Here is a 13177-nt window from a genome sequence, read left to right on the forward strand (position 1 = left end):
CACACCTCAGTCTCCTCTTCTCCAAGCTAAGGAGACTCAGCTCCCTCAGCCTTTCCCCATAAGGGAGATGTTCTATTCCCTTAACCATCTTTGTGGCTCCATGCTGGACTCTTTCAAGCAGCTCCCTGTCCTTCTTGAGCTGATGGACCCAGAACTGGACACAATATTCCATATGTGATCTCACCATGGCAGAGTAGAGGGGGAGTAGAACTCCTCAACCTACTAACCACAACCCTTCTAATACATTCCAGGATGCCTTTGGCCTTCTTGGCCACAAGGGTACACTGCTGACTAATGGTCATTCTGCTGTCCACCAGGACCCCCAGGTCCCTCTTCCCTGTACTGTTCTCCAACAGGTCAGACCCGAACCTATACTGGTACATGAGGTTGTTCTTTCCCAGATGCAACACTCTACACTTGCCCTTATATGTCATTAAATTTCTCCCTGCCCAATTCTCCAGCCTGCCAAGGTCCCACTAAATGCCCTCTGGAGTGTCAGCCACTCCACCCAGTTTTGTGTCATCAGCAAACTTTCTGACAATGCGCTCTGTTCCCTCATCCAGGTTGTTGATGTATACATCGCACTGTGCTGCGTCTTATGAAGGGGTTTCAAAATCAGTTTTAGGCAGTTTGAAGACAAAACAATAATTTCTTCATCTTATGAAAACCATCCCTCCAGTACATGGCTATGCTGTATATACAAGAGGCCAAAACCAGAAATGCAGCAAACTTTTACAGCATTCTGATTTTCATTACAGAAATAGCTATGTGAAATCAGCTAATAGGTAACACCAGTATTTCCTTTTTGATATCATGACACATGCATTTTGTGTCTGCTGAAATCACTGCTTTGGGAAGCTTGCTGTGGTAGTGGGATGACACATAAGTAGGAAGGTGGGTTTGCTTTCTGACCCAGCCTCAGTCTGGGTCTCAGTCCCTCAAGGAGACCAAAACCTGGATTTCTCATTATGTTTCCAAGCATGCAAAGGTCATGGAAACATCTACTTCTCACTGCACTTGCAAAACCTGTGGCAAATGGAGGATGGTCCAGAATTGGCAAAAAATAAACAGAATACAAAGGCTTCAAAACCACTGGAAGGATGGTTTGACATTACATGGGAAAGTCAAGCATCCAAAAGCAGACTTCTGAAATGCACAGCTACGGTCTTTTTCTACTTTCTTTTTTTGCCCTCCTATATCTGTAGACTTTTCAAGTAAGGACTTACACTGACCTTTACCTCATCCCTACAAAAATCTGAAAGACTTTCATTAAAATGCTCCATCCATAGTCCAGGAGATGCAAATTTGTGTTTGCCAAAGGCACCATGCAGGTCTGCCTGTCACCAGTTCTTCATTTCCTCACCAGATGAAGGGAAAGTGAATGTGGTTGTCAAACAGAGCAGCAGAGGAGTGAGTTGAGCTAATTGAAAGCAGCCCATGCTAGGGAAGGGTGTTTAGGAATTTTTCACCATAATTTGTGTTCAATGTACTAAAAATGGTATTCCCAAGCTAAAAAAAGTTTTTCCCCTCTGCACTGTGTAGCATTTTTCACTAAGAAGTGATAGGGATAGACTTGTCCTCATATACACCTGCTGAAGTTTGATCACAACCCATTCTGAGAGCGGATGGACTATTTTAAGAGTCAACAGCAAAGCAAAGGCAATTTCTGTAAGTCTCTATACCCATCTTATACATTCAACCAATTTACTTCATTGTTTGAAAGAAATACAGCACCACTTCAAAAGCATCACAAAATCAAAGCAGTTGGCTTTTCTTGTTAACAGTCAAAGTTTCTCATCACATCAGCTTCTGTTTCTGCATCTGCAATGTCATTTTTTGAATATGCCAGCAGAAAACCATTCTGCATTCACTGACTATTTTTACTGTGATTACAAAGTGTCACACTAGCTATTTTCACTGGGTTTTTTAAAGAATACTAAGACACAGCTGAGGGTATAGTGAGGTTATGTGAAATATTTACATGGCATTTACTCTAAGGTTTTTTCTTGCGACCTGTAAAATATTAAAAGTGAAAATATACCTTCCCCCCTCTCACACATGCATTTAGACTAAGTTCCTCTGTCTGTTAAAATACAGTATGGTTATAGAAACACTTATCTCTGATGACACTCAAAGGATTGAGCACAATTGAAAGTCAGATCATAGCAGTCTTACAAGAGACCTTAGAATAGTAGCTACTTATATGGTAAAATGTCATCTCTTAGCTACATTCATCTTTCATAAAAAGGTATTTTTAATATACTGAAAACACCAAGTAAAGCTAAGCTGGTAACAGACCCTGAACTTTTTCTTAAAAGAAACCATGTGCTAGAGAAAACATTGCTAACTAATACAGTGGGCAATTAGAAATTCAGCTAAAGGAAAAGTTGCATTTTTACATTTATTTGGCTTCATGCTATTTTGACGTATGGAGAGCTTGATTCTTGGCAACTGTCAACATACTAGGATTTAACTGAGCACCAGGAGCACAGACAATTAGTTCTCGAAATGATTAAACAAAACTAAATCTAATTGCACTGACAGGCATACTCAATCCCCAGATTTTCCAAGGTCCTCTATTCTTCTGTCAACAGTACGCCTACGTACTCCAGAACCAACAATGGCAAAGACGACGTGCCACTGCCACATAAACAGTACTTTAACACAGTTTGAAAGTGTACTGCAGCAGAATGTGTTAGAAGTGTAACATCTACCCTTGCTAAATAAAATAGAAAAATAAAGTTAACGGTACTAAAGGTACAAATATAGCATCCCAGAGAATACCGAGCTGACAAAACTAATGAGTAGCTGGAATGGATGGTTCTTGATGTGCATGTGTTTTTAATACTATTTTATAATGTTACTATAATGTTCTACACAATATAACTTAAGGAACAGCTTCCATTTCTGGAATGAAACAGTCTTCCATTGCCCTTCTAATGCATTTGTTAGCTCTCAGATGAGAGCTAAATTCTGAATTCATTCACTTCTTGGGACTACAAAAAATGAATGACTTGAATGACTGAATGAATGCATGTGTGAATGCAGTATGCATGCAACAAAAGACTTATTCCTTTGAGATTACAAAGGCACTTATGAAATGTCTCATTTTCATTTAAGATAATGCTTAACTGATATAAGGGCAAAGAAAATAATAGTGAAAAACAAACAACAACAACAAAAATGCCCGAAACAAGAAACACAATCTAGAAATCAAACATGCAACCATTAAATCCGAAGCTTTAAGGCTGCTTTTTATTTACTTACATGTTAGAGGACAAAAATCGACCAAACTTCAAAAGGAATCTGCTCCCTCAGAGCCAAGTAATTACATCTACGTTTGCTGTCAACTGGGAAGTGAGCATCTCTGGCTGTCTCTACCCTGAAATAATCCCAAGCTGACTGTTCCAGGCTGTGCTCAGAACCTCTTAGCGCCACCAACGTCTTTTCCACAGGGCTGTGCTTACAGATCTCGTCTCCCCCATACTTCTGTGACATCGCCTGATGCTGAGGGGTCTGTGCTACAGTTCTCCCACAGGCGCGGGTCAAGTTAGCACATGCAGGAAACACAAGGCAAAGGGGAAAAAAAAATACAAACCCAAATCCAGATGCTATGCTTTTTTGAGGCTGCACAATTTCCTCAAACTAATTTTTATTAGCAATAGCTATTGTTCATCTGGCGAGCAGTCCCAGATCATAGCTACAAAAACAGAAATCATTTTAATTCCTTTTATACCCAGTCACAAACGAACACACAATATACACTACCTAAATTTACTGTGAGGTTTGGTTTTTTTTTTTAATTCTATTGGAGAAATCAAAAAGGTCAGACAAAAAGCTCTGACAGTAATAGGCACCCTCCAACCAAAAGACAGCAATCAATTACAAACCATCTGCAGAAATTGTAGAGCTGTCACAGACTCATTTACAGCTGCAGCTGAAGTAAGACTACCTCCAATTGCCAAGCCTTTTTCCCCGCTTCTACCTACAAAATTAGGACAGCTTCAAACAGGTTTTTTTTTTTTTAATTACACTAGCAGACTTGCACTCCAACTGAAGAAGTGAAATGCAATATGGCAGTGACTTCATCAAATTATGTGCGAGCCATTAATACCGCTAGACGTGACAAATTTAAGGGGAGAGGGCAGGGAGCAGACCTGTCTGGTTTCCCCTCTGTTTTGAGCTTTAATTGCAACACATAATTTAAAGCACTGGAGGCAATTTAGTGCATTCAGTGCAGTAACTAGCGTACATGAATAGTTCTCTCTGTATTTAAATCCTCCTGAACCCTCCCCAATTTTCTGTCATTTGGTGCATTTGACACAGGAGATTAGGATTGCCTTTGTTTCTCTGCTAAAGGAAACCTGATGCCCCAGCAGCTCCCCTCCAGCAGGACGGGAGCTCAGTGCATTGGGGGCAGCATGTACCCCAGGTGAGCAGGGCTCCCTGAGGCACCCAGGAGAAGCTGGCCAAGCACCAGGCAGCTAGTGCTGCCAGCCAGAATTACAGAATGTTAGAGGTTGGAAGCGACCTCCAGAGATCATCGAGTCCAACCCCCCTGCCAAAAGCAGAATCACCTAGGGTAGTCTGCACAGGAATGCATCCAGGTGGGTTTTGAAAGTCTCCAGAGAAGGAGACTCCACAGCCTCCCTGATCCAGTGCTCTATCACCCTCAGAAGTGTCTCCTCATGTTGAGATGAAACCTTCTATATTCAAGTTTGTATCCACTGTTCTTTGTCTTATTACTGTGCACCACTGAAAAAAGATTGGCTCCATCCACTTGACACCCACCCCTCAGATATTTATAGACATTGATGAAATCCTCTCTCAGTCTTCTCTTCTCAAGACTAAACAGCCCTAGGTCTCTCAGTCTCTCTTCATAGGGGAGATGCTCAAGTCCCCTAATCATCCTTACTCTCTGTTGGACTCTCTCTAGCAAGTCCCTGTCTCTCTCAAACTGGAGAGCCCAAAACTGTACACAATACTCAGGTTCAAGCTGGAACCTGATTTCACCTCAACCTGAGAAGGAATTTCTTTACAGTGAGGGTGACAGAGTACTGGAACAGGCAGCCCAGAGAGATGTTGTGGAGTCTCCTTCTCTGGACACGTTCAAAACCCACCTGGATGCATTCCTGTGCTGAATACCCTAAGTGATGCCACTTTGGCAGGGGGGTTGGACTCGATGATTTCTTGAGGTTCTTTCCAACCTCTAATGCACTGTGATACTCCAGGGTGAGGTCTCAACAGGGCAGAGTAGAGGGGAAGAAGAACATCCCTAGACCTGCTGGACAGTTTTCTTGATGCACTCCACGGTACTATTGGCTCTCCTGGCCAAAAGGGCACATTGCTGTCCCATGCCAGAGGTATCCTAACCCTTGAGTTCACTTTTACTATGCCCCTGCTCCTAAAACACTGTAGTAGCACTGAAACATGACAGAGAATTCCACAGTACCCCTTTCAAAGGAACAATGTGTCCTAGAGAGAGGAAATTCCAGTGTATTCTTGTCTGGTTGCAAAGAGCTTTTGGGAACACAAGCAATGTGTTACACAGGATACAAAGAATTATCTCTGTGGGAATCCCTTGCACAGCAGGAGATGAGCTGAAGACCTACATCACTGGGCTTCTTTGTACTCTCTAGAGAAACTGCATAAAGTTACCTGCATTAGAGCAAAGTAGATTATAAAGTAATTCCAAAAGTAAAAGAGAATCAATTCTTCTCAGTAGGTATAGCTAGAGGCCCAATATATCTTCCCTGGTTTGGTCTTCCGAGTTTTTACGTTCTGTCTCATCTCTACCAATTTTTAATACAACCTAGTACAAGATAGTAACATATTCCAGAAGCATAAACACTCTAACTGAATTTCTTTTATGCAAAAGTATAAGGCAAATGTTACCACAAAATTTCTTTGGAGATACAATTGACCCATCAACAAAAGTAATAAAACCATTTCTGTTGTCAGCATGGCAATGCCTAAAATCATAGGCACCAAGAGGAAAACACTACACTTGCTAGCAGTTGAGGGGTTCAAAAGAATATGCACTCATTAAGTTGCCCTTTGACTGGCTCAGAGCAAACTGCACAACAAATTGCTCTTTGAACACCAACATATTTGAAGATAGACATTAACTCTGGGGGTCCTTCCCTCAGCCTCCAAGATCCTCACTGAGAGGGTCAGAGAAGGTGTGACCATCTGTTACTCCAGCCGAGGTCAAACAGTAGCTGCAACCATAAACGTTCTCCAAACAAGAGAGCAAGAATCACTGGTTCTCATACACTGCACCTCTCCAAGTCTGCAATCCAGTCTAAAACTATTGATGTTAAGTGAGTGTTGCCATGGCCACTGCAATCTTAACAATAAGCCCTAGTGGTATCAGCAAAAAACAAACATGAACTAAACTGCATCAGTCAGAAAGCTGTAGCAGCCTCAATGTACTCTTCAGGACTGAGTTTGAGCAACACAGAAAGATGAATGTGACAATTCTCCACCCCCATCACACTGCTTCTGGAGATGCAGCAGCTGTGCCATAAATGCTGACCTGTTAGGGTAACCTCAAGATAATAAAACACTAAGTACCACCAATATGTAAAAAATTTTTTTAATTGGTGCCATACATCAAATTCATTCCCACAAAATGCAGAACACTAACACTACAACACTTTCTTTTTGTTAGAAGGATTGTTATGCCAAGCATGTTCTTACCCTGAAAGATGGATCAGTCTTCTCCCTGTGTGGCACTTGGTCCAATGTGCCATCAGTACTGCTCCTTTTCAAGGTGGATGTGACATCAGGCACATTACTGAAATCTGCATTGAAAAGAAAACAAATAAATACATTAGGGGGTTATAGGACAGGAACAGGAAAAGAATTTGCTTTTATCTGGAAATAGACACTAGCAGTGTTTAGTAGATTTACTATAGGGGGAGAGAAGGAATACAGTATTTGCAATTCTCCCTACCCCTCAGAAATGAAGCCAAACCAAGAAAACTCTGCTTTCAAAACAGCAGCTGGACATCTAAGACCATCTGAAGCAACATGCATATTAGATCTACCAATGTAAACCCACCACGCTTGCAAACAAGCGTGCCTTCAAAGGTAGCATTATCTATTATCAACACACTCTGTGGTGAGACCCCCAGTGAGGATAATTAAATGCACTCAGTAGTTCTCCTTGGATGAGAACACTATTGTTCAACATGACTTAGTCTCTTAAATATTTAAGAAAAGAGAATTTTGCCTTGGAACAAACATCACAGTTCATAAAATGCACAAAAGCCTTTGTTGTTACTCATAGTTTGATTTTATTAAGTTTGGAGTTCATGTACGTAGTAGCTGGCACAACACAAACACCAGAGGAGACCCTGTCCTTCTCTATTTATTGACAGACCATAGCTTTCGATAACACTTATGTGTAAACTCAAGGCCAACCCAACAGTGCTGAACACCCATATAAAAGGCATGTTTCTTCTCTTTATATTTCCTCAATTAGCTGCTTAAAATCTGCAGAGATGTTTATGTGGAAATTCTAATTAAAACTCTTAGAAGTGAAGCAGTAATATTTGTTCTGCAGTAACTAAGTAGCTGAAAATCATGAAACGGCCCCCAAATAAATAATTAGCACCCTCAGACAACAAAATAGGAATATAATGAAGAGCTTTGGGAATTGTTTGGGTTTTTTTGGTGTTTGGTTGTTTGGTTTTTTTCTTGTTTAATTTGCTGGTTTGTTTCCTAGCCTTTAAGCCTCTAGGGTGTAATTCACACCACATTACCACATTTTCAAACCCCTTTTCAACACCTACAAATGCTGAGGATTTATTTTTAACTGAAAACTAAGATTCTCAATTAACTACTGACTCCAGTAACTGAGGTGGCAATTAAAACAAGTATCACTCTTCTTCCAGTAAAATCATGAGAGCTAGAAATAATGAAATTGTGAAGGACAACAGTATCTCTCTGCCTTGATATTGCTATTGTCCTGTTCCTGCAGAGCAGGAGCAGCTTCTCCCAGCAAGAATTGACAGACATGTACTCAAGCAGGGAGGGAAACAGGAAATTACACCCAAAAGAGCACCTTATAGCCCACTGGAGCTTTCCTAGGAAAACAAAATATGGCAGACAGACCTCCACATTAGAGCCAGAGAGAAAGAAGCCTGTAAGTCAGCACACTACCATTTTGATACTTCATTTTTACAGGTGGTATTAAAGTGCCTATGCCAAGGTTAGCACTGAGGCTGACATTTCCCATCCAGATGCCAAAGTCTTGACCACTGTCATTTCCCTATCCTTGCAAAACCAAGGCCCCATCACTTCTCTCCCCTCAAGCTTTTTAACCTTGTTCCTTTCAGAGTCATGTGTGGCTCCTGATATCTCAGAGCCCACATAACATGCAGCATCTCAAGCGACCACCTTTGCAGAAGAAAAAAGTATTTTACACAACTAAACCAAACAGTTACTCACCTTCTTTAAGAACTTAACAAGTTGTCTATTTTACTATGCTTTTAACCACCTTCCTCCACCAAACCTGCATGGTTTTCTCCTGAGCTCTGAACTTTTAAAGTAATTTTGAGTCTCTCTTCTTTTTAGGGATACACATGAATGTTTATTGACTTCCACCACTGTCAAATCCTACATATACAAAAGCTAGGCCAACACCTAAAATTTGAACTGACTTTTAAATTAGTTTTTCCTGGGGGTGATGCCAAGAATATTATTTCCCATTGCTTCCCAGTCTTTTTACTTGCCTTCTAGGTTTTAATGCACTTCTCCATACTTGCAAACGACATGTACCAGAGAGAGATGATGTGTGGCAAAAAGGATCTTGAGATTGATCTGAGTAGCTATCTAATGAGGGGCAAAATGTTCTTTCCCTGATTTTACAACGTAATCATGAAACATATCTGCCTTTACAGAACAAGAAGTAAAACTAACCTGAGCAAACAATGAAGAGAAAGCAAAAATGTAGGAAGAGCAAAATAAGGCAAAACAATTAGCTGACAACATGACCTGAAGAAATCAAGATAACACCACCCAAAGCAGGAAAACAGAATATTCTATCACTTTGTCCTGGTGATCTATGTTTTCCTCCCTTCACCCTCATCTTTGAGTTTCCTCTATGGTTTATAGGACTGTCAGAAGTAGGTTTACATAGTCTTGCCCAATTTTACAGCATTTGCTACTGGCAGAATGCCTTGCTGATGGTAGTTAGGGTAAGCAACAGTAAATGTTATTTTAAATAGTAAAAACTAAATAAAGTTACACAGAAAGGATCCAAGATGAAAAAGGACATCCTACTGCACGTTGTATGCCAAACCAACAAGGGGAAGGGAAGGAAGGAAGGAAGGAAGGATGGATGGATGGTTTGTTGATCAGTTTAGCATCCATATCCTGTCTCCCTTTACTTCTTTTATTGTGCAAGCAGACTTCCTTTGGATCTTCTAGAACCCATCAAACTATTCCCAAAGAGCACAGAAGCATCACCATCAGGTGCGTAGTTTAAAAAACAACAACAGCAAATCAAGGGGCAAAGAAAAAGAGTATTAGCTTAGAGAATTTCAAAGGCAAAGTCTAAGGACATAAGCACAGCAGCAAGTTTAATACTGATACTGCCTCTACTTCTAGTACTAAGTGGAAGAGGAGTGATACAAAATTATTTCTAACAAAGGATTCATTTTAACAAAGATGTTCAAAAGTATTATCTTACAGGCTGGGTAACCACCATCCTTTTGGGCAAAAGTAGCAATAAAACTGGAGAGCACACACAGAATTAAGAGAAATGCCACAGCTGTATGAATACAAAATCATTCCAGTATGTGATGTTCTGCACCTTTGCTTGGGATGAGCACAGAAAAGTATGCAAGGAGATGTACATTCTTTAAAATCATCCAAAAGTGAGGTCAGATCAACATATTCTGACAATTTTTTTAATTATTCTTTTTAAAAAGCATCTATCTCTACTGTTACTTACTGTAATTACATATCTGACTAATTAAAGCAAATATGGACTGCTTCATGTGAAACATTGCTTCAGAGGCTTTCCTGCAGCGCAATGGTGAGCATACCATGACTAAGTCTGCCTATACAGCTCCTTTACAGTAGTACATCTGATTTATTCTATTGACATACTTGTGGTAAGCCCATCTAGAAGAAAAAAATGATTGATAATACTAGATTATGGAAAACTTGGTTTAAGACTTTTGACCTATTTTTTCTTGACTGCAGCATATCTCTCTGTCCTGTTTGCACACAAACACACCCATGCACGGTGAGTTGAAATGTCTATTACTTCCACCTAGAAAGAACAGGAACCTCTTAAACAGATAACATCTTCTGGTCTATCAAACAGGAGTGTCACCAGACACTAAAACACAGTGTCAGTGTGGTAGGCTGACCCTGGCTGGATGCCAGGTACTCACCAAAGCTGCTCTATCACTCCCCTCCTCAGCTGGAGAGGGGACAGAAAATATAACATCAGACTCACGGGTTCAAATAAGGATAGGGAGAAATCACTCATATATTAATGTCATGGTCAAAACAGACTCCACTTGGGGAAGCTCAAATCAGAGCAAGACAATAAGAAATATTAAAAACACCTTCCCCCACATCCCTCCTTTCTTCCTGGGCTCAACTTTACTCTTAATTTCTCTACCTTCTGCTTGCCCAGCAGCACAGGGGATATGGGTAACAGGGCTTGTGGTCAGCTCATCACACACTGTTTCTTTCACTTTGTCCTCCTCAGGGGGAGGATTCACACACTTCCTTTGCTCCAAAGTGGGATCCTTCCCACAGGAGACAGTTCTCTACACACTTCTGCAACATGACTCCTTCAAGGGCTGTTCTTCACAAACTGCTCCAGCACATATCACTTTGCAGGGTGTAGTCCTTCAGGAACAGAATGCTCCAGCATAAGTCCCCACAAGGACACAAGTCCTGCCAGCAAACCTGCTCCATGAGCAGGCTCTTCTCTTCACATGTTCACAGGTTCTGCCAGGAGCCTGCTTCAGTTCAGGCTTCCCATAGGGTCCCAGGCTTCTTTGGGCATCAACAGTGGGGATGGGGTCTCCACAGGCTGCAGACAGATATCTTCTCCACCACTAACCTCCATGGGCTGCAGGAGGACACACTGCTTCACTACAGCCTGTAGGGGAGTCTCTGCTCTGGCACCAAGCACCTCCTTCCCTCCTTTTCCACTGACTTTGGTGTCTACAGCATTCACATATTTTCACTCCTCTCTCCAGGTGCAATTGCACAGATGTTAACTGTACTATCATAGAGGCCCTACCACCATCACTTGGGCTTACCCTTGGCCAGTGGTGGGTCCATCTTGGAGCTGTCTGGCACTGGCTCTATCAGACACTGGGAAATTTTCTAGCAGCTTCTCACAGAAGCCACCCATGTAGCACCACTGCTACCAAAACCTTGCCATTAAACCCCAATATAGTCAGCCTGTTGCAAACAAGAAGAGTAGCAACCTCAGATAAATGGTAAGATTCTCAGAAAAAAAACTTAGGTGAAAAGCTTAACTACATCATATAAAATGCATACCACACTTTTTTTCTTGGCTTCTAGCAATAAACTACCAAGTACTAAGAACCTGCTCAGCTCCTTCAGCTACTGACAGAATCACCAAAGAATGCCATTACTCCTGCAGTGTTGTGTCTTGCTGGTAGTCAGATTCACAATCATTCAAGAGAAACTGTAATGTAATCACTAAAAACTGGAACTACACTTCCTAAGTCAAACTCTCACTACTCTTCTTCAACTAGAAGTAGGCACAGAGCACACAGATGGGACAGTCAGTGAGGAAAACAAACAACTACAGCACATCTGTATGCCTACAGCAACGCCTCTTGCCACATTGCTGCAGTGACACACGTACAAGTGGTCAATATGGAAGTTATGTGTGAGTGGTGAGGTACAATGGAAACGCATCCTCTGGCAGATGTGTGAGACAACAATAATCTGCGCTACAATCCCAGCCAAAAAAACCAAAGGAAATCAACTGGAAAACATCCACATCAGCCATCCGGCAATTCATTTGCCATAAAGAAGCTATCAACAAATGCAAATGCACTTACCTCTTTTCTTCTGTTTAATTAACAAAGAAGCCTTAATTACTTAGGAGTTAGTGCTGCTCTTACCACTTTAACCACTGACTGCATAGGCAAACTTACCATGACAAGTCAGTAGGAAGTGAGGATTCTGCTGCTTTTACAATTCTCTTTTTCATAGTACTTTAGAACTGGTTCTGTTTTAGATTTTTCTCACCAATTAAAAAACAAATGCCAAATAATCATCACAAGCATGTCAAGTGTTATCAAATGTGAAGCACTATGGAGGTGGTGTAACCACCCCCTTTTTCAAACTACAGCAAGAGGGTGTGCTTCCACCCTCCATTCTACTGACAATAAACTGAACAAAAAGTTCCTTCTAGTTCTACACAAGAGGACAGCACAGCAAATTTAAATGAACTCAGTCTCTTGCTCCCAAGACAAACTCAGACCACTGCAGGGCATCATTCCCAGAGCTAGAAGAAGCAGCAGTTCTGCTGACAATAAACTGAACAAAAAGTTCCTTCTAGTTCTACACAAGAGGACAGCACAGCAAATTTAAATGAACTCAGTCTCTTGCTCCCAAGACAAACTCAGACCACTGCAGGGCATCATTCCCAGAGCTAGAAGAAGCAGCAGTTCTGCGCATGACTTGACAGCTATCCTCAGCAAGTAAAAGAAGCACTCTGGCACAGGAAGTCCTAACCTTAGTAAACATCCAGTGACTATACCAATATGGATAATAGGATTTCCTTTCTCCAGCATTTCTGAGATTGCAAAACCAGTTTGCTTTGTATCACAATGAAACTACATCCTTTTATATTACACTATTACTTTTTGCCAAAAGGCTGAGGAGGAGACACCACAGAGCAAAAAGAAGTAGACTGGCACCAGGATATTCATCCATGATGTAGGAGAGATGAAATTTCCTGCTCTTGCAAATTCAGGTGAGGAAACTGAACCTGGCTCTGTCTCAGCTAAGATGCTTGATTAACAGCTAGTATCTCTGAGTCTTTCCTGGTATTCTTAACTCCACCTGATCCACTTACCATATCATCAAACATTCACTACAGCAAATAGATTCAGACTCCAAAGTTTTTCTACTTTTTTGCTCAAAATCTGCAGCTAAA

At 41.2% G+C, this 13177-nt stretch overlaps 1 protein-coding gene across 1 annotated transcript in view; it reads right to left on the reverse strand.

The window, feature by feature from the left end:
• Window positions 1-13177, reverse strand: part of TIAM2 (TIAM Rac1 associated GEF 2) — a 97181-nt gene that overhangs the window by 30426 nt on the left and 53578 nt on the right. Inside the window, exon 14 of the mRNA XM_054162699.1 lies at window positions 6703-6806. Coding sequence (XP_054018674.1) covers window positions 6703-6806 — 104 coding nt within the window. The remainder of the gene's footprint in view (window positions 1-6702; window positions 6807-13177) is intronic.

The sequence above is a fragment of the Dryobates pubescens genome, chromosome 6 (genome assembly GCF_014839835.1).
Source record: "Dryobates pubescens isolate bDryPub1 chromosome 6, bDryPub1.pri, whole genome shotgun sequence".
Lineage (NCBI taxonomy): Eukaryota > Metazoa > Chordata > Aves > Piciformes > Picidae > Dryobates > Dryobates pubescens.